The sequence below is a fragment of the Cebus imitator genome, unplaced genomic scaffold, assembly GCF_001604975.1.
Source record: "Cebus imitator isolate Cc_AM_T3 unplaced genomic scaffold, Cebus_imitator-1.0 Scaffold313, whole genome shotgun sequence".
Taxonomy (NCBI): Eukaryota; Metazoa; Chordata; class Mammalia; order Primates; family Cebidae; genus Cebus; species Cebus imitator.
The window spans coordinates 551,596-571,764 of NW_016107628.1; the positions used below are offsets into that span (position 1 = coordinate 551,596).

Below are 20,169 nucleotides of genomic sequence, written 5' to 3' on the forward strand. Positions count from 1 at the left end.
AAACATTTATTAGAGACAACTTTTGAGTGTCAGACCCTGTGCACGCAAAGAAAAAGCTTGGGTTCCTGCCTTCAAGGGGCTCACAGTTGAGTGGGGAAGACAGACATGTAAGTGATGAACAATAATAGACCGATCTGAGTACCGGAATGGAAATGCAGCGGGAACTCAGAAGAGATCATCGCTGGAGGGACCACCTCTGGGAAGGCCTCACCAAGGAAGGATAATTGGAGCTTAGTCTTAATGTTCAAATTAGAGCTACAGAGAGGGTGCTATCCAGCAGCACATAATCACTTAATTACATATTGCTTTGTATTTTTCTTCGATTGTTTAGTGTGTTTGTCTTGACTTCTTGGTGAGGCTAATCAGCTCAAGAGCAGGGACAGGCCTGGCACTCTCTGTTCTCCCGGAGCCTAACAGCAGCCCTGGACAAACACCATGTGTTCAGAAAAGGCTTGTTGACTTGAAGCAGATAAATAATCCAGGCTTCTCTGGGAACGCTGCCTGGAGGAACCCCAGCCCCCCATCAGAGTCCTCCAGCTCTCCCCTGGCAAGGCACCCACATCTAAATCCCCCGTCAGAGGCCACCTCCTCCTGCCATAGGGGTGAGACTTCACCAACATACACTTGTTCATGCTGCCCCAGATGTCTTTATTGAGGCTTCCCATTTGACCCAAATACATTAACAAGTGATTGCTGAGATACAGTCCCAAAGTATCCTCCCTTCCTTCTGGCCAGGGACAGGACTGTCCGAAAGACACAGGGATAGAAAGAGTGAGGGAAGGCTATGCATAGATGGAGGGAACAGAACAGAAATGGGGCCCATATATATGGCTAAAGGAGAAGCACAAGAAAGAGTATGCAGAGTGATGGAAGAGACACATAATAGATGAAAGTAAGTTATGGGATAAGAAACAGAAGTCAGATGAGAGAGAGCTGGGCTGGTGTCTAGGGAAAAGTAGCTCATTTCCTCATCAAAGGAGGGGGATCAGGGTCTCAGCACCCAGTGCACAGACCTCAGTGAGCTCAATGGCAGAGAATAACCTAGTGTCCCTGGAGGAACTCGGGGAAGGACAAGGGAGGCAGGGGAGAGCATGAAAAGATCAGTGGGGCTGAAAGATGGTTGCCGCAGCAACTAGTCATCATCGTCATCGTCATCGTCGTCGTCCTCTGTGTTGATCTCGCCCTCCAGCACATCCTCCAGCCAGTCCTCCAGCTCCTCAGCAGAAGGCAGGTCCTCCTCGTCATCCATTTCCATCCATATGCTATCCGCCTAGAAGATGGCGCAGGCAGGGGATGGAAGGTGAGTCCCGCCCAGGTCTTTGGATCTGCCCTCCCACTCACTGGACTCTGTACATCCTTCCCCACTTCCTCGGACCCTTCCTTTCGTCTGCCAATGGCCAGGGAAACTGTCCAGGTGAAGGTACGTGTTAGAATCGTAACAGGTGAGGCTGGGAAGAAAAGCTGGATTGCAAAATAGACCTCCTCCCTTCGGTCTGTCTTCCCTGCTCTTGCCACACTGAACTTCCCTATCATGCCTTTGTTGCAAAACCACTGGTAGCTCTTCATGGCCTAAGAATAAAGTCAGCAACTCTTCAGCATTCAGGATGTGTCTTTCTTTCCTTATTTTTTTTCTAAAAGAGACAGGGTCTCACTCTTTTGCCTGGGCTGGAGTGCAGAGGTGCAGTCATGGATCACTGCAGGCTTGAACACCTGGGCTCAAGTGATCCTCCCGCCTTGGCCTCCCAAAATGCTGGAATTACAGGCCTGAGCCACCACCGCCAGCCCCAGGGCTTTTCATAACCTGCTTTTCTAGTACCATTCTCAGTGATCTCTAGACTCTCAGCCATAAGAATTTACCTGCCTTTTCCTGAACCTAATACTCATTTTCCTGCTTTTGACCTTTTGATCTTGCTCTTTCCTCAGTTTGGAACTGACTTCCCTGAATCATCACTTGTTGAAATCCTATACGCTGGGCATGGTGGCTCACGTCTGTAATCCCAGCACTTCGGGAGGCCGAGGCAGGCAGATCCCCTGAAGTCGGGAGTTCAAGACCAGCCTAACCAACATGGAGAAACCCTGCCTCTACTAAAAAATACAAAATTAGCCGGCATAGTGGCACATGCCTGTAGTTCCAGCTACTCGGGAGGCTGAGGCAGGAGAATGGCTTGAACCCAGGAGGCGGAGGTTGCAGTGAGCCAAGATCGTGCCATTGCACTCCAGCCTGGACAACAAGAGCCAAACTCTGTCTAAAAAAAAAAAAAAAGAAATCCTATACGTATAATCTCCATTTTGAATGTCACTTTTTCTTGAACTTTTCTCTGATTCTGTCTAGCAGATATCAGTGTGATTCCTGTGTCCTATTGTATTTGTATCTTTATTATAAAGTTTATCAGACCTGCCCTTGTAGCTAATGGAATACCCGCGTCTCCAATTAGTCTGATAAGTCTATGAAAGCAGAGACTGTGGCTCATTCTGTTCAACTTAGTAATTTTGTTGTTGTTGTTTTTGTTTTTGAGACAGTCTCACTCTGTCACCCAGGCTGGAGTGCAATGGCACAATCTCGGCTCACTGCAACCTCCGCCTCCCGGGTTCAAGTGATTCTCCTGCCTCAGCCTCCTAAGTAGCTGCGATCACAGGTGCCTGACACCACGTCCGGCTACTTTTTGTATTTTTAATAGCTAAAGGGTTTCACCATGTTGTCCAGGCTGGTCTCGAACTCCTGACCTCATGATCTGCCCGCCTCGGCCTCCCAAAGTGCTGGGATTAAGGTGTGAGCCACTGCACCTGGCCTAACTTAGCAGTTTTGAAGCACCTACTGTGTGTGCATGAGAAGACTTCTGCCCCGAACAAGCTCAAAAGTCTACTGAAAAAGACTGATGTAACATAGCCATTTAAATGTCGTCTTCTCTTAATGAGCCCTGGAGTGCCAGGGAGGGAATGATTCTAAATGGGAGATCTGGAAAGACTTCACAGAGGAGAAAGGGTTTGAACTGGGCCTTGAAGGATGAGCCACTGATTCCAACATATTCCGATCATAATTCTCTGCCTCCATCCAGCCACTAGACTGGGCGTGTCTGTGTCCTGTGGGAAGGACCCAACTCCTAGTTAGCAACGGAGGAGAGCTAGCTAGGCTAGGAAGCAGAGTCGGGGGTCAACTGGGGATGTGGACAGGAAACTCACATCAGTAACATTGACGACTCCTATCTGTGGGGCTGACAAGTCGATGTCAAACGTCTTCTCCCAGTATGGGACGAGCTGTAGAGAGATCCAAATATGGCAACTCACTGGATGCTAGGAACATGTGAATTCAGGAGGATGAGTATGAGGGCCAGCCCAGGGATGGAGAGGGGACAGCGTGAAATGACAGTGGAGGGGGACAGATCCAGCTGTGAGGGCACCAAGACAATGGGTAGAACTCAGCAGCGAAAGAGGAGAAATCCTGAAGGGAGAGCATCGGGAGGGTCAGCCAGCCGCACTGGCCCCTCTTTTCTGAGGAAGACTGGATCGGAAACCCTGTTCTCATCCTGGATCGGGTCCTCGTGTTCAAGGTCAAGTCCCTTCTCTCTGGCCCTCAGATCTTACTTTTCTGAAACAAGGCAGGTATACCTGGTAAGTACCAGTGTTTATCATGTTTCTCTTTGTTCTTTCAGTTACTCATTCAACGAGTGCCAGGTGTTGAGAATTTAGCTGAGAACAAAACCATCTCTCGAAACATGGAATCTCTGTGCTGTGATTCTAGGATTGAGTGTGTATACCCATGTGAAGGGCTGTTGTGCTTCGAAACACTGGTTTTCTTTAGGAGTGAGCCTGGTACCGGAGCTACCCATCCAGCCTCTGCTCTAGGAATCATGTGTGAGGTCCCGTCCTGTTTCCCCTTGCTCAGAGTGCCCTCCATGCCCACAGTGCCCTTGAGCATGCAACACGCATACCCTCCCAGGGTCCCCCAGCTAGGAGGTGGGGATAGGCACTCTGAAACAAAGCCCTCACTAAGAAGATGCCACAGTCCAAGACCCCGCCTTAGGATAGCAGTGCCTGAGCTGTGCCTCTTACCAGGGGGAAGTCATCAGGGTCAATCCAGATGATACTAAGATCAGGGTTTTCAGTGTTTTCTCGGGCCACCGCCTTGAGAGTCTCTAAGAACTCGAAGCCATCTTGGAGGGAACACCAGTGCGAAGTGTGAGGTGTGTGGAGAGGAAAGGGACCCAGATGAAACGGGAGTACGGAATTATCTCCCTGCTCCCCCAGCTCCACTTGCCTAGCCCTAGGCTGCTTGCAAACTCCCAGGGAAGCCTCCGAGTGAGGCCTATGCTCCAATAAACACACCCACCTCCCCCTGCCTTCCCTCCTGTCCAACCCAGTAGTCCTCCCTCACCAGGATCAGCTTCCTCTGCGAAGGCCACAATGTGGATTCCATCCATATCATCCTCCTGTCAGGGGGTAAGAGGGAGAACAGGGTTTTGGAGAAGATCTTACGATACTCCCTGAACCTGGAGAGCCCAGAACAGATCCTGGATGTTCACTGAACCTCAATTGTGCGGAAATCCAGTTTCGGGACCAGATGTATTCTTGTGAGGGTGACCTTTTCCCAAGGGACACTCTCTTTCAGCTCCAAGTCCCCACACTTCTGATAATTCCTTTATCCCCAGGCTTGAGGCTCCTCCCTTGTCATCTTTACTTATGTCTGTCTCCCATTTCATCACATATTCTTCAGAGTAGAAAACCTCTCACTGCTGAGCCGGGCAGGGTGGCTCCTGCCTATAATCCCAGCACTTTGGGAAGCCAAGGTGGGTGGGGTCACGAGGCCAGGAGTTCGAGACCAGCCTGGCCAACAAGGTGAAACTCGTCTCTACTAAAAATACCAAAAAAAATTAGCTGGGCATGGTGGCAAGCGCCTGTAATCCCAGCTCAGAAAGCTGGGGCAGGAGAATTGCTTGAACCTGGGAGGAGGTTGCAGTGAGCCGAGATCATACCACTGTCCTCCAGCCTGGGAGACAGCGAGACTCTGTCTCAAGAAGAAAAGAAAAGAAAACTTCCCACTGCTGCTAGTGTACTGTTTTTACCTTTTTTTTTTTTTTTTGAGATGGAGTCTTACTCTTGTTGCCCAGGCTGGAGTGCAATGATGCCATCTCAGCTCACCGCAACCTCTGCCTCCTGGGTTCAAGCGATTCTCCTGCCTCAGCCTCTCAAGCAGCTTGGATTATAGACATGTGCCACCACACCTGGCTAACTTTTTGGTATTTTTAGTAGAGATGGGGTTTCTCCATGTTGATCAGGCTGAACTCCCAACCTCAGGTGATCCGCTCGCCTCGGCCTCCCAAAGTGCTGGGATTACAGGCGTGAGCCACCGTGCCAGGCAGTGCACTGTTTTTTTCTACCAATTGGCCTGAGGAACAGCAGGGTGGGATTTTTCTAGGACTTGAGTCTTCTGGCACTTATGCCTCCCTGAGGGTCCTGGCGGGGGCACTCACCCAAGTCTCATACATACTCTCAGGCTTCAGTTTTCTCAGGGTTGATCTGGAAGAGAGACAGAGTGTCATTAGCTCAGTGGGTTAGAAGGACGCCCCCTCCAGAGGGTCCCATAGCAGAGGCTGCCTCTGGGTCAGGCTCAGGGCACAGACAGCTTGCAGCCTAGAACAAAGCCATCTGGCAAGGCCTCAACTCTGGGCACCAGGCCCAGGTCATTGCATGGTTAAAGTGGTGGGAAAATGGAGGGTGGGCAAAGGGACTGGAGAGAGACTCTGGGGAGAAAGGCAAGAACTGGACATCAGGGTCTTCATTCACTGTGTATTCGTGCATTCACTCGTTCACTGTGATTGAGTGCCCAACATGTTCTAAGCACTGCGCTAGGTGCTGGGTGGAGCTGAACCAGGCAGGGAGTTGGTAGTATGGGAGAGGGCAAGCACTGCTTCTGCTGGTGATTCGGTATTTCCGGTTGTGGACTGCTACGAAGGAAGGAAATTAGCTGTGAGTACAGGGCAGGGGTGTTCAACCTCAGCACTATTGCCATTTGGGGCCAGATAATTCTTCATAGTAGGGGACTATCCTGCGCATTCCACAATGTTTCGCAGTATCCCTGGCCTCTATCCACTAAATACTAGTAGCACTCCGCACAACCAAAAATGTGTCTAGACATTGCCAGACATCCTCTGGAGGGCAAAATCCTGTTCCCACCTTGCCACGCCTTCCAGCCTCGTAGAGAACCACTGGTGTAGGGTATTATATTAGAAAGAACATGGGGCTGGGCATAGTGGCTCATGCCTCCAGCACTTTGGGAGGCTGAGGTGGGTGGATCACTTGAGGTCAGTTTGAGACCAGCCTGGGCAACATGGTGAAACCCCGTCTCTACTAAAAATACAAAAATTAGCCAGGTGTGGTGGTGTGCCTGTAATTCCAGCTACTTGGGAGGCTGAGGCAGGAGAATTGTTTGAACCTGGGAGGTGGAGGCTGCAGTGAGCCAAGATGGTGCCATTGCACTCCAGCCTGGGCAATGGAGTGAGTGGGGGATTTTCGATCTCGGAAAAAAGAAAAGAACGAACAAACATGGGACACATCAGTGTCAAAATCCCAGCTCTGACACTTACGACCTGTAGAACCTTTCACTGAGGTTGTTAAAGAACGAGGTGGAAAGCACCTGGCAGTTCCTGGCAGACCGCAGGCAGTCAGCACTCATTTGCTGACAGAGATTACTTAAGTCACACTCAACCTCACATTGAATTATATGCATTTATGGAGGACCTTCTCTGTGTAGGGCTCAGGGCTAAGTACTCGGGTGTAAAATATTGTGCAAAATTATCAGTGTATCAGAGAGCACTGGAGCCCAAAGTGCATTCATCTCCAGGCAAGACTGGCTTCCCCAGCCCATCTCACACAGTGCGTTCCAGCCCAAGGAGGTGCCGACCGCGCTCAGAGGGCTGCCCTCGGCCCCCACCTCCTGTGCTCCTCCACGAAGCTGACGATCTCCTCTTCGCTATTGGGCTTGTCTGGGATGGTCACAGGCTCTTCCATGAAGGCCTCGTAGAAATCAATCTCGTTCAGCTTCAGGGTCAGCTTCTTTGCCACCTTTGGGAGAGGGGGTAGGAGGGGAGCGGAATAGGAGATGCAGGGTCATGTCGAGAAGCAGTATTACCAGGGAACACACATGAGGAAGGGAGTCAGGAAGCTGGGATCCTCGTCACTGCCATGTGACACCCAACAAGTGTCTTAACTTCTCTGGGGTTGGGTTTAACATGAGACAGCTGTCAGACCATCTAAAGCCCCGCTTCAGCTCTAAATCTATGGAGTGGGAGGAGCCGGGCTGGGGTGGGGAGTGCCAGTGCATAGGAAGGGACTAGGTCTGCCATCGGTTCCGGGAGGGGAAGCTGGAGGACAGCTTCGGGACATCAGGGACACCCAATTCAGCCGCGGGGAAGAGAACCTTGCTGTCGAAGGTGGCGAAGAAGGGGATGTAGGGATGAAACTCCTCAGCCGCATCCTCGAAGGCTTTGTAATCTGAGGGGGGGAATGCAGAGTCAGTCTCTGGGGAAACCAGGGGCTGCCAGGGAATCATCCCCCACTACAGTCCCCAATTCTTTGCAGGCAGGGTTCATTTTGAGACCCACCCCCTCTAGTCCTCCAAGAGTGAGGGGAAGGTGAAATACTGGAGGTACTTGTCTGGGAACCCTGAGAGTACAGGGAGGTCAGAGCTGTTGATGGCGCTGACCATGGCTGGAGGAAGAGGTGGGAACTGAGGAGGTAGAGGCTGAGACGCGGACAAGACGGGGATCCAGGGAGGGGCACAGTGGAGTCTGAGGGTTACCCACGCTCTGAGTCTTTGCTCTTGAAGTAGCCAATGAGTTTGATCTCATCCTCAATATTCTCAAATGCCTGGAGCTCTCGATCACCTTCGATCAATTCCACAGGGTCCTCTAGGACCTAAAAGTGGAGGACATTGCAGGAAGAGAATTTCTATCCTCAAGTAGAACCAGAAAGGGACCTAGGGAAAAGAAGGCGAGGGAACTGGAGGAGGGGACTAGAGGCTGACAGTGTGTGTGTGTAGGGGGTTGTGTGTGGGTGTGCGCGTGTGTGTGTGTGGTGTGTGTGGAGTGTGTGTTGTGCATGTGTGGTGTGTGTGAATGTGATTGTGTGTGTGTGGCGGGTGTGTGGTATGTATATGATGTGTGTGTGATGTGTATGGATGTATGTGTGTGCTGTGCATGGGGTGCATTTGTAGTGTGTGGTATGTAGGTGATGTGTGGCCTATTGTGTGCATGTGCATGCATGTGTGTGGTATGCGTGCGCATATGGTGTGTGTGCACGTGGTGTATGTGTGCAGGGTCAGGTTGGGGTGGGTAGGAACTAGGGGTCAGGCAGTGGAGTCTTCAGGGAAAGCTGTCTAGTCAAGGGGAGTCCGTACATCAAGCAAAAACTCCACGAGGGTGTCAGCAGAAAACTCGCCATCGTACTCAATGACTTCATCTCCCTTGAATACGTACACGCTGTCCACTTCAGTTAGGCCTAGGGAGTGAGCTGGGGGTGAGGCACGATCCCAGGCCTCCCACAGATCCAAGGTCCAAACCCTAGGCCACAGCCCATGTGATAATCCCCTGGGCCCACATGCTCCACCTCATGGGCCCGCGGTCCAACCCACCTCCTCTTACCCCAGGCCGATGGGCCTGATGCCTCTGCCCCTGGATTTAGCCCACGAGGCTGGACTGACCCTAGGGTTCTCTAAGGAGAACCTGGAGGATCAGGGAGGGTAGGTAGGGTGAGGGGAGGGAATAGAAAGGTGTCGATTCTAGCAGTATTTCTCCCCTTCTCTGATTACCACGACTAGAGATGAGTACTCATGCCCCTCTGAGGGCTGCAGTAGCTGGTTCCCAGTCAAGCTCTTTAATTGCTTTTTCTGACCAGATGACTTCATTATTACTGACCACCCCTGCCCCATCTATGTCCAGAATCCCGTCTCAACCCTGTGCTTCCCCCTGGTGGCTGGCTGCTGTAACAACCATGGCTCTGGAGGGGAGGGGTTGGAAGTGGAGTTTGCAGAGGTCTGGCCAGGCTCACTCAGCCTGTGGGGGGACTCCCCTTCCCTCCAGCACCTAGCCATGTTTCTTAGGTAAGTATAAAGAAGGCCTCCCCACCTCTTTCTGGGATTTGAGCATGGGGCTTGATAAGGAATAGAGAGGGAGAGTCACCCAGCCATAACCCTCCCAACCTCATATCTTCTCACCCCCTCTTTTAGAATGGTCATGGATCTGCGAGGTTCCCAAGCCCCTCAGACCCCAAGGCCGGCCTGACAGGTCCTCCGCCCCGTCTCAATGCCACCTTCCTTTCCCTTGCCCTCCCCTCTCTTACCTAGTTTCTTGGCCACAGCTGCGTCCTTCTCAGAGTCTACCAGCCCGAAGCCAACACCCTTGTCTTCTAGGACCTGGGCTGCTAACTGGAGAGGAGGGTTAGGATCACAATTAGCCCCTGGGATTTTTATTATCCCCTGTTCTCCCTCTCATGCTTTCAAGTTGGGTCAGTTGAGGTGCAGGATATATAAGAGCTGACCTTGACCCTTTGCTAAGATCCAGAACATCCCCCAAATTCCCTACAACCACACAGTTCTGTTTTTGGCTCAACTTTCAGTTCGTGAATGTGGATTGCTCATTTGCAGTGTGCTTATTATTTGAACTTGAAGACACTGCACTGGATACGTCCCGGTGCCTGAGAGGTGCTGAGGAGTCTGGCTTCAGAGTGACTGAGGTCCCCTTCCCTCCTTCAGGGTTGAGCCCTGCCTTCCATTCTGGTCAAAGGCCAAGCTCAGTGTGGGGTTGATCTTGGAAGTCCCTGAGATTCTTCAGAGTGACTACCAATGGGAAGAATGTTGGAGGGTGGGCGGGTGGTGGTGGGTCTGGTCATGCTGCTAGGGAGTGGGGAAGGCCAGAGAACTGAGAGAAAAGGTCACCATTTGTCACCCCCAGAGGGAGACGGACTGACAGTGACTGGACAGCTCTCCCCATCGGGGCCCAACTTTCACCTTTCACTGTCTACTTCAGTCTGTCCTCAGGCTGTGGACAGTCACACCTGGAGCCCCTGCCCCCATAAGCCTTCCAGCTTAGTGCTCAACCCTGATTCTCTCTGCTGTGGGCACAGCTTGCAGCTTCACCCCCACTCAGCACAGACTCATGCACTGTGATTCTCAGAGGGGCGGGGAAGGGAGGCGGTTAGCAGGTGGACGGCCAGGGATACTGAGCACTCAGGATAAAAATACTCAGCTCATTAATCAGATGGCAGGTTCTAGCACACAGCGGAGTGCCCAGAATGAGAGTCTGTGGTTCTGGTGTCTCACCCTGAAACGCTGCACGCTCTGGACAGGCTGGGGCCTATCTGCATGCCAAGTCAGAGAAGGGAGCACAGGAGCTTGGACAAGAAAACTCACATATCCCAGCTCCTAAAGGGGTGTATGTGACCACGTCTCCCAGTCATTCCCAAACATAGGATTTTTTTTTATGATAACTCCTTTCTCCTTTGGGCCTGTAGCCAGTTTGGAGGTGAGAAGACTCTTCCCACAAAGAGAAGATTGGGGAAGACATTCTGACACTTCCTGCAACCATCAGAATTTTCCAGTGAGGGCGTCCAGCTTGATCCAACAGAGACAAATGGGGAATTAGGGAGGGGGAAGGAGAGAGAGGGGACTGCGAGGCCAATGGGAGGCATGGTCTCTGGGAGACATTTAAACACGGCATGCAAGTGTCACAACATTTACATTTATATTCAATTTGGATCTTGTTGGGGTGCAGCCCCTGAAGTATGTGGAGGAGACACGTTCTGGCTAAGTAGATGGGTGAGGTAGGGGAGTGCAATGTATACTGCTGTTCTCCCCGGGCCCTCGAGGTACCTCCCTTCTTTCCCCCCAGTGTTCTAGCCAAACCTAAGTCAAATGCTACCAGCCTCCTACACCAGGGAGGGGAGCTCTTCCTGCAGTACCCCGTTGAAAGGATTACCTAACGATGATAGTTCTTCTGGGTCCCTGAGTCTCTGTTTCTCATTCAATTAAAGCCACATGCCATTTGCGCCCTGTTGGTCAAGACAGGGGTCCTGCCACACTGCCCCTCACCCCCAGATTCCATCCTCAAAGCGCTACACGGGTGTGGGCTAGGGGGTCCCAGAGAGGGGCGAGGCATGCTCTGCGGGCCTGCAGTGCCCCCAACTCACCTCCAGGATCAGCTCCTCCATCTCAAATTGTCTTTGCGAGGCCTTGTCATCCTCGGGGGGCTCATGGTAGAGGAGGGCCAGCACCTCATACTTCTTGAACACATTCTTGTAGTTCTTTGCATTGACATTGACCACACGGTCCACACCATCGTACTCAGGGAAGTCCAGCCCTTCCTCCCCCTGTACCCCTGACTTGGGCGTCCCTAGCACCAGCAGCAACAGCAGTGCCAGCCGCAGACCCGGCACAGCTCTGGCCCCCATCCTGTCTGTAGCACTCATGGAGCTAGTGGGAGCTGGGTTGGCTCTCCTGGTCCAGAAGAGGTTAGCTGGGGTAGGGAGGGGCCCCTGGGTCCCAGATTCTGAGTTAGGGGCGCGAGTGGGAGGTGGGGTTGGGGAATGGCCCAGAGCGGTGGACAGACGACAGTGCTGGGTCCTGGAGAAACTGCCGACAGAGCCAAGGGAAAAAGGGTCAGGAGGAGGAATAGGAGCAGGGGGCGGGGAGGGAACCGGAGCTGCCCCCTGAAATTGGCACTCCTAGTCCCCACCTGGTCCTGTCTAAATACGTCTCCGTGGTTGGCAGGAGAGATGGATAACCTTCTGAGGCCAGGACAGCTCCATGTGGGCTGGAATCCTCCTACCTCCTACGTTTCTCCACCAGGCTCCCAGGGGCTCCTTCCCTCCCCCTCCTGCAGTGTCTGGGGCACCTCAGCCCTGGTCCCCATGCTGGCCTAAGAGCTCATCGCCATATTAAGAAAGGAAAAGGAGAGAGGCCGGAGCTAAAAATAAGAGCAGATGAGTCGGAGGTAAATGAAGCTAGGGCTGGGGGAGGGGAGGTATAAGGGTAATTGGTGAGGGCTGAGGGTAGGGCAAGGGTAATTAGAAGTTAAATGCAGTGGAGAGGAGGAGCTAACTGGGTCAGAGGCTACATTGCTAATGTAGGACAAAAGGGGGACAAATGTGGTATCGGCTCTATGTCCTGCAGCCTGGGAATCTTCTGTAGGTGAAGTCTGATTCTGATTCTTTGATCCTAGGTAAGAGAGTGGGGCAATACAAGTGTAAGCCAGGCTGCAGGAAAGAGACCCCCTGCACTTTTCTCTAAAGAACCAGGACCAAGGATGAGGTCATTCTCTGAATAAAAGATGGAGCTGCGTCCAAGACTGGCGACCTGGCTCAGCTCCAGCCAGTTTCCTTTGCCTCACTCAACATTCCTAACTTGGGAATGCAGGGAAGGATGGGGCTGGCCCAGATCCTGCCCTGTAGAGATGTGGGCTTGGGCCCACGACGAGAAGAGGACTGTCGTTTGGTTGCCACCTGTGTGTGTGCTCCCTACCCTGATCCGATGGGACTGGGTTTTCTGGGGCACAGTGGGAAGGCAGGATTTCCCAGGCTGCATGCTCTCAAGGAGAGTGAATAGCTACTATTTATTCCCACATCTTTGACAAGACAAAGAGAATCAGATATAAACACTGGGGGAAAAAAATTAACATTAGGTAAACACAAAGAAGGGAACACTGTAAGGCTGTTGATTAATTCTGTGCACCCAAAATCCAAAGCAGAGTTGGGCGGGTAGGGGCTTAAACTTCTGGATCCAGCTTGCGTGTGAGGACAGAGCAATGAGTTCAACTCTGGACACGTAGGAAGGAAGGGCCCTCTTCATGGTCCTCCAGGGTTCTTATGCACAGGTAAACTGAGCAATAAGGGAGACCATGGAGGGTTAGATCAAAGTCACATGCTGCCACCCCACCCTGGGGTATGTCTGGTTCTAGGGGGACAGTGTCGTGTTGTGTTTTTGCATCCAGGCAGGGCCATGGAATTATGTTAGCAGAATAACTTTTCCACACGTCTTAGACCTTCCACAGCTAAACAAGGAAGGCCACAGAAAATCTCAGAAACATGGCAGGAGTGACGCCGAGAGGGACAGCTGTCGCTGCAGCAGGAGAGGTCGGAGCTAGCCTAGGCACAGCACGTTAGAGCTGGAGAGACCTCAGAAGCCTGTATCCTGGGCTCCCTGCAGAGTGACTAACGTGGGAAAGCTCCATGTCCAGAGCGAAGAGGGCCAGGTGAGACGGGGAGGCCTGCCCGGAAGCAGATGACCTGGGTGACGTCCAGCCCGGATTTGTCACTTCTGCATTCCAAGGGAGGGGGACACATTGGGACAGAGATGCTGGAACATAAAACTTGTTCCATCTTGAATCTGACCTTTTGTACCCCCGAGAGTGTGAGATGGGACTCTGGTGGATGAGCCTGCTCCGTCTCCGGGTCCTCTCCTGCATTATCGGACATTGCCATCCATCCTGTTCCCTCTCGTTGCCCTCTCTGGCTCCAGTCCTACCCCTCCCCTTTCCAGCAACCGCCTCCACTGCTCTCTCTTGATGGTTTGTTCTCTCTATTCAATTTCCTTCCCTTCAGGCCCTTGGACTTAAGAAGCCTCAGCCACTGCTATCAAATGACCGTGAGTTAGGACCTCTGTATTTTTAACCCACCAGACACCTGAAGCTCCTGCTACTGAAACCCGAGGAGCTGGCCCCTCTGTGCTCCCGCTTCCCACCTCACTCACATACACCCTGGCCCATTGATCTTCCAGGGTCTGGTTCAGCCATGTCAGCAACTGGGGAAAGACCCCAGGCTGATATAGCACTGTCCCTAGGAGACCTTGTGTTGGAAGAGGGAGGGGAAGAGGGAGAGCGACCTCTGCGGAGGGGCCTGATGTAGGGAAAACAGCTGGTTATACTCATGACGGCCTTCTCTCGATAGCCTGTCGCCTGTCGCCCTCCAGACCCACCCGGGGTCCTTCCCCATCACTATCCTATTTTTTTGTTTTTGTTTTGTTTTGTTTTTGTGTATTTTTGGCCCCACCCTCATTGAAAGAATAGTCTGAAAGTGATTAAGGGTACACGTTCTGAAAACTGGCAGACCTTGGTTCCTTCTTGGATAAAACGGAATGGGTGGTGGGGAAACGTGTTTGTGAGTCAGTCGATGGTGTATCTAAGACCCTCGTCCCAGTGTTAGGTGTAGCGTGCAGACACCCAGCGCCTGTGTTTTGCTTTGGGTGCTAGCTGATGGTTTTACCCTAGCTTTCTTTAGCATTTCTCTCCCACCCTGTGTACTTTTGGGCACAGCCAATGCTCTATTCTGAAAGAGGCCTGAGAATGAACTGACCCACAGGGCACAGTGGAGGGGTTCACAGAGCGGAAGTGAATGAGCGGGCGAAGGGGAAGGAGGAAACTCGGAGATGAAGGTGGGCAGGAGGGAAAGTGCCCCCAGGACTTTTTGCTCATCTGAGAAGGCCCCTGGGACCAGGCACAGAGGCAGGCTCTTGGGAAGGTCCATCACCCCATGCAGAGCAGAGGAGGCTGTTTTGCCTACAGCAAAGGCCACAGGGATTCAGAAAGTCTTATTACAGCCTCTATCTTGAGGCTACACCAGAGAAAACAGGCTAAGGGTTGGGATGGGGCTGAGGAGCCCTGATGACAGAGGGCAGAGGGCAGGGACCACCAGTCTGCCTGGAGTCTGTCCCTCCTACCTGTCCCTTTCTCAGGTGAGAGACACCGCTCAGCACATGGCCGTTCCCAAGTCATTTAACCTCTGTGGACCTCGGGCTTTTCACTGATGCAATCAGATCTCTTCTAGTACCACAGTGCTGTGGTCTGCAAGCTGGTCTCAGGAACTGCAAGGTGGGGTCGGATGAGTCCACCCCCCGCCCCTTGTGCAGATGCTGTGGACCCTCTCCCGTGTGAGGCTCAGTGGCTCCTCTCTCCCCCACCTTCCATTTCTCTGATCTCAACTGGACTTTGGAGGTGGTCATTTGCCCTGTCCTTGCTGTCCAGTGGCTCAGAGAGTGACTTTAAGATGGGGCGTAGTCCTTAATTGGCAAGGACACTTGATAGTGATCCTATCCCGGCCTTGACTCTGGTCCTCAAAAGATTTCCCCAGGCTGGTCATCATGAAGACCTGCGGAGGGAGCTTCGCCGTAATCCTCACTACCCCCAGATCAGATTGGACACATCCAGCCGGTGAGGGCTTTTCCAGATATTTACTGTCTAGACTGGCTATGGGATTCAGCAGGCCCATACCCCTCCCTGCCGGGCTCCAGCTAGACGCAGGCTGGGCTTCCCTTAAGCCCACCTCATCTTCTGCCCTCAAGCTATCCCAGGATTGCGTCTTTCTCATCCAAGGTAATTCATCCTAGGGTCTCAGATGTTGTGTCAAACTTATAATCTCTGTCCTCCCCCCCGTCTCACGACACCCTGTGTCACATGAAGCTCTTCCTCTGCTGAGTTTAGTAGTAGGTCTCCCTCTCCACCCAGCCTGTGGAAGAAAAGAGGCAGTGTGAACTGGAGGAAGGCAGAGGAGGCACCCGGGGAGACAGGCAGCAGGGAGAGAGGGGCAAGGTTGGAGGCGGGCGGTCCGGAACACAGGGCACTGAGGGTCAGATGGAACAGGGGGTGCAGCCAAGGGGCAGAGAGGGCTGGGCTTCAGGCACAGTCAAGGCTGGCAGTGAGGAGGGGAGAAAGTCAGTGTTGGGCCTGGAGGGTCCAGGCAGGACGGGAGAGCTAGTCAGGGGGCTGGTGACAACTCAGTCGGAGCAGGGCCCAGGGAAGCCTTACCACCTGGCCGCTGACGGATGAGGAGTTTTCTGATTTCATCGTAGACGAAGATGAGAATGCTGTAGGGAAGGGCACAGAACCACCAGCTTATCCTGTGGAGAGCAAGAGCCAGTCAGCATGGCAGGAGAGACAGAGGTCAGAGGACAGGAACCACGTGTTTTATTTCTTGTGTCTACTGTGTGTCTGGGACCGAGCTGGGTGCTGGAGACAGTGCGGTTGAGTAAGATCTAGTTGATCCTTACCTTTTTTTTTTTTTTTTGAGACAGTCTCGTTCTGCTGCCCAGGCTGGAGTGCAATGGAGTTTTACTCTTGTTGCCCAAGCTGGAGTGGGATGGCACGATCTTGGCTCATTGCAACCTCCGCCCCCCAGATTTAAGCGATTCTCGTGCCTTAGCCTCCTGAGTAGCTGAGATTCCAGGTGCGTACCACCACACCCAGCTATTTTTAGTATTTTTAGTAGAGACAGGGTTTCACCGAATTGCCCAGGCTGGTCTTGAACTCCTGACCTCAGGCAATCCGTCTGCTTCGGCCTCCCAAAGTGCTAGGATCATAGGCAGGAGCCACCATGCCCGGCCTGAGCCCTGCCTTCGAGGTGGTCAAAACCTGTGGGTTTAGTGATTGGGGGTAGAGAGAAGAGGCACGAGACAGAAACATAAAAAGCCAGTGATGATGGCCGGGCACGGTGGCTCACGCCTATAATCCCAGCACTTTGGGAGGCCGAGACGGGTGGATCATGAGGTCAAGAGATCGAGACCATCCTGGTCAACAAAGTGAAACACCATCTCTACTAAAAAATGCAAAAAATTAGCTGGGCATGGTGGTGCGTGCCTGTAATCCCAGCTACTCGGGAGGCTGAGGCAGGAGAATTGCTTGAACCCAGGAGACAGAGGTTGCGGTGAGCTGAGATCGTGCCATTGCACTCCAGCCTGGGTAACAAGAGCGAAACTCCATCTCAAAAAAAAAAAAAAAAGCCAGTGATGATATAGTATGATAAATGTCATATTAGAGCTACATGCAGTGGTCACGAGATTCTCTACCAACTTTTGTGGAGTCACTGAGGGAGATCCCTTTGCTCTCTGCCCACTCTAGTGCTTAAACCCACAAAAGGGAGGTTGTCTGAGCAGGATGGGTCTATCTGAGACAGCTAGTGTGGGCTGTCCGCGAATGTATAGATGCTTCCCTGTTACAAAGATGGGGACAGTGTTTTCTTCGTAAACCTCTTTTTATAATTAGACCAGGAAGATGGATTCTGGGGAGGGGTTGAATCAGGACAGCAGTTGTTCCCTTGGATGACAGAAGAAATGGCCTAGACCAGCACTGTCCAATAGAAATATAACATGAGCCACTTGTCAAATTTCACATTTTCTAGTATCCACATTCACATAAGTAAAATGAAACAGGTGAAATTAATTTTAATAATTTTTTGTGGTGTTTTTGTTTTTATTTTTTATAAATTTTTAAATTGTTTTAGAAAATATTGAGATGGGGTTTCACCATCTTGGCCAGGCTGGTCTTGAACTCCGGACCTCGTGTTCCACCCATCTCGGCCTCCCAAAGTGCTGGGATTACAAGCTTGAGCCACTGGGCCCGGCAGTTTTAATTTTTTTTTTTTTTTTTTTGAGACGGAGTTTCGCTCTCGTTACCCAGGCTGGAGTGCAATGGCGCGATCTCGGCTCACCGCAGCCTCCGCCTCCTGGGTTCAGGCAATTCTCCTGCCTCAGCCTCCTGAGTAGCTGGGATTACAGGCACGTGCCACCATGCCCAGCTGATTTTTTGTATTTTTAGTAGAGACGGGGTTTCACCATGTTGACCAGGATGGTCTCGATCTCTTGACCTTGTGATCCACCTGCCTCGGCCTCCCAAAGTGCTGGGATTACAGGCGTGAGCCACCGCGCCCGGCCCAGTTTTAATATTTTTATATAACCCAATATATCAAAAACATTATCATTTAAATATGTAATCAATGTAAACATTTCTTTTAATTAGATTTAATTTTTTTTTTTTTAGAGACAGGGACATGCTCTGAGGTCCAGGCTGGAGTGCAGTGGCACGATCATAACTCACTGCAGTCTTGAACTCCTGGGCTCAAGTTATCTTCCTGCCTCAGACTCTTGAGCAGCTGGGACCGTGGGTGTGCACTGCGACACCTGGCTAATTTTTAAACTTTTTTTGTTGAGACGATGTCTCACTTTGTTGTGCAGGCTAGTCTTGAACTCCTGGCCTTAAGCGATCCTCCCACCTTGGCCTCCCGAAGTGCTGGGATTGGAGCCATTACACCCCGCTTCAATATAAGCATTATCAATAAGAGATTTTACCTTCTTTTCATCCTAAGTCCTGGAAATTCAGTGAATATTTTTTACTGACAACATGTCTGTGCTCAGACACAAGATTTTCAACAGTGAAATGGGAAATGTAGTTCAAACGAAATAATGAAGTTGTAATATAGAAAAATATTTCACATTGCTTTAGTTTTTGACTTTAATTAAAATTAAATAAAATTACAAATTTACAATTTACTTCCCCAGTCTCACTAGCCACATGTCAAAGGCACAATAGTCGTATATGGATAGTGGCCGCCATATGGGACAGTACAGTCCTAGGCCCCAGCTCATTCCACACACACACAAATATACACATTTCTATACAAATAGCCACCCCACCCCTTCATTCAACAAAAAATTGTTGTATATAATTTGTGTCTGCCTTAGGTATCGGGGAAATAAAAATGATAACGTGTTGGTCTAATCTCAAGAAGCTCAGGGGAATCAAAGAAAAAGGGGTGAACACACACAGACACACACACACACACACACACACACAGAATACAGAATCACCATATCAGGTGCTAAGTTTTATGGTTAAGGTGAACACATTTGTTATTATGTCTATAATGACATTAATAGCAACAAGAATGAAGCTACTAGTAACAAAGTGTCCACCATGACCCAAGCCTATTTGGTGCTTTATACTCATTTCTATGTGTAAATGTCACAATGCTCTGCCAGGTCCATCCCTGGAGTGTATTATTGAGACTTTGCAGGTGTAGCTGAGGCTCAGAATGGTTACGTCCTTGTCCAAGGTCACAGAATAATGCACAGTAGAGTTGAGAATTCCACCTGGAGTTGTCAGTATCTAAGTCCAGTGCCAATGTCTCCTATTAAACACTAATTGAGTGTCTACGACGTATAAAGCATCGCGTAAAACACTACAAGGGATGGAAAGGGGAGCAGAGTACGTACATGCATAGAAAATGTGTTGGAAGAATACGTACTCGATCATTAACTGAGGCTAGTTATGTAAGTTGGGTTGGGTAATGGGGATGGGAATGGAATGGAACATTTGCTTTCTTCTCTGTACATTTTTAAATAGAATTTTTTTTCACATCAAGCATATACTAATGTTAATGCAAAGCAAAACAAAGCAAAAACCTGGAATTGAACAAGACAAGGCACCAGACAATAAGAACTTCAGTAGGCACGATCACATACATCTACATTAAAACATATTTGCATAAGTACAACGGAATTAGCTAAGCATAGATTAGGCTATTTTTATGGTTACTTCAGCTCCAAGCAATATGTATCCTTGGACAACGACAGCACACATCACCATGAAAAAGATTTCACTCTGTTAAACGTTGTTAAGTCTGCTAAATTTGTGTGTCTAGTGGGTTGTGATCATTTGGTGCAGTCTCTAATATCTCCCTAAATAAGATCCACTGATCAGAGCTCTGCTGACCCTCCGCGTATCACTGAGTGTACATGTAGCGCCATGTATCCAGGCAGCTCCTGGCTTTTGACCGTCCTAGTGAAGCATACCCTTCCTCTCACATGCTCCCCCACTCCTGGGCATCCCTTCCCTTACTCACTTGAGCGGGTACATTCGCAGGGCCACATCCATGCCTGGAGTGTAGGACAGAAATGCAGCCAAGAATGTCTCCTCCAGGATCCCGAATATTAGGATTTTGTTTCTGGGAAGAAACATGAAAGGGTGTGACAGTAAGGGAGAGGAAAAGGCAGGGGGAAATAGGATGTCCTGGTGTGTGGGGCCTGGGAGAGCGCTGGGGATTTTGGTGGGAGGCTCACCTCATGCCCTGCTGGAAAACTGAGTTGCGGCGGGTCTTGGAGACGATGAGATCCGCCCACTGCACAAGCACGATGGTGACAAAAAAGGCTGTTTGGCACGTGAACTCCACAACTTTTCGCTGCTCATAGGTCTGGAGCGGGCAGGCAGAGAGGAGACAGTGTCAGAAGGGGATTCCGGGGCCGGGCGCGGTGGCTCACGCCTGTAATCCTAGCACTTTGGGAGGCTGAGGTGGGTGGATCACCTGAGGTCAGGAGTTCAAGACCAGCCTGGCCATTATGGTGAAACTCCATCTTACAAA

At 51.0% G+C, this 20,169-nt stretch overlaps 2 protein-coding genes and 1 long non-coding RNA gene across 3 annotated transcripts in view; 1 reads left to right on the forward strand and 2 right to left on the reverse strand.

The window, feature by feature from the left end:
- Positions 1-627: 627 nt before the first annotated feature.
- CASQ1 (calsequestrin 1) lies at positions 628-11,952 on the reverse strand. The gene is made up of 11 exons (XM_017503639.2): positions 11,179-11,952; positions 9,334-9,418; positions 8,393-8,493; positions 7,800-7,911; positions 7,415-7,488; positions 6,929-7,059; positions 5,469-5,514; positions 4,373-4,427; positions 4,051-4,151; positions 3,181-3,255; positions 628-1,270 (listed from the first exon to the last, which is right to left on the reverse strand). The coding sequence occupies exons 1-11, from the start codon at positions 11,455-11,457 to the stop codon at positions 1,133-1,135; spliced, it is 1,197 nt and encodes a 398-aa protein (XP_017359128.1). The 5' UTR covers positions 11,458-11,952; the 3' UTR covers positions 628-1,132.
- LOC108286037 lies at positions 11,850-14,084 on the forward strand. The gene is made up of 2 exons (XR_001817791.2): positions 11,850-11,981; positions 13,027-14,084. It is a non-coding gene; the product is annotated as an uncharacterized LOC108286037 (long non-coding RNA).
- Positions 14,085-15,196: 1,112 nt separating this feature from the next.
- Positions 15,197-20,169, reverse strand: part of LOC108286038 (sodium/potassium-transporting ATPase subunit alpha-4) — a 42,014-nt gene continuing 37,041 nt past the window's right edge. The window contains exons 19-22 of the mRNA XM_017503640.2: positions 19,871-20,001; positions 19,654-19,755; positions 15,786-15,877; positions 15,197-15,486 (exon numbers count right to left, since the gene is read on the reverse strand). Coding sequence (XP_017359129.1) covers positions 15,458-15,486; positions 15,786-15,877; positions 19,654-19,755; positions 19,871-20,001 — 354 coding nt within the window. The 3' untranslated portion in view covers positions 15,197-15,457. The remainder of the gene's footprint in view (positions 15,487-15,785; positions 15,878-19,653; positions 19,756-19,870; positions 20,002-20,169) is intronic.

Coding starts and splice junctions, on each gene's coding strand:
- CASQ1 (XM_017503639.2), bottom strand. CDS start 11,457: ATGAGTGCTACAGACAGGATGGGGGCCAGAGCTGTGCCGGGTCTGCGG. Junction 7,060..7,414: donor TCGCCACCTTCGACAGCAAG/GTTCTCTTCCCC, acceptor CCTCTCCCAAAG/GTGGCAAAGAAGCTGACCCT. Junction 4,428..5,468: donor AGAGTATGTATGAGACTTGG/GTGAGTGCCCCC, acceptor ACCCCCTGACAG/GAGGATGATATGGATGGAAT.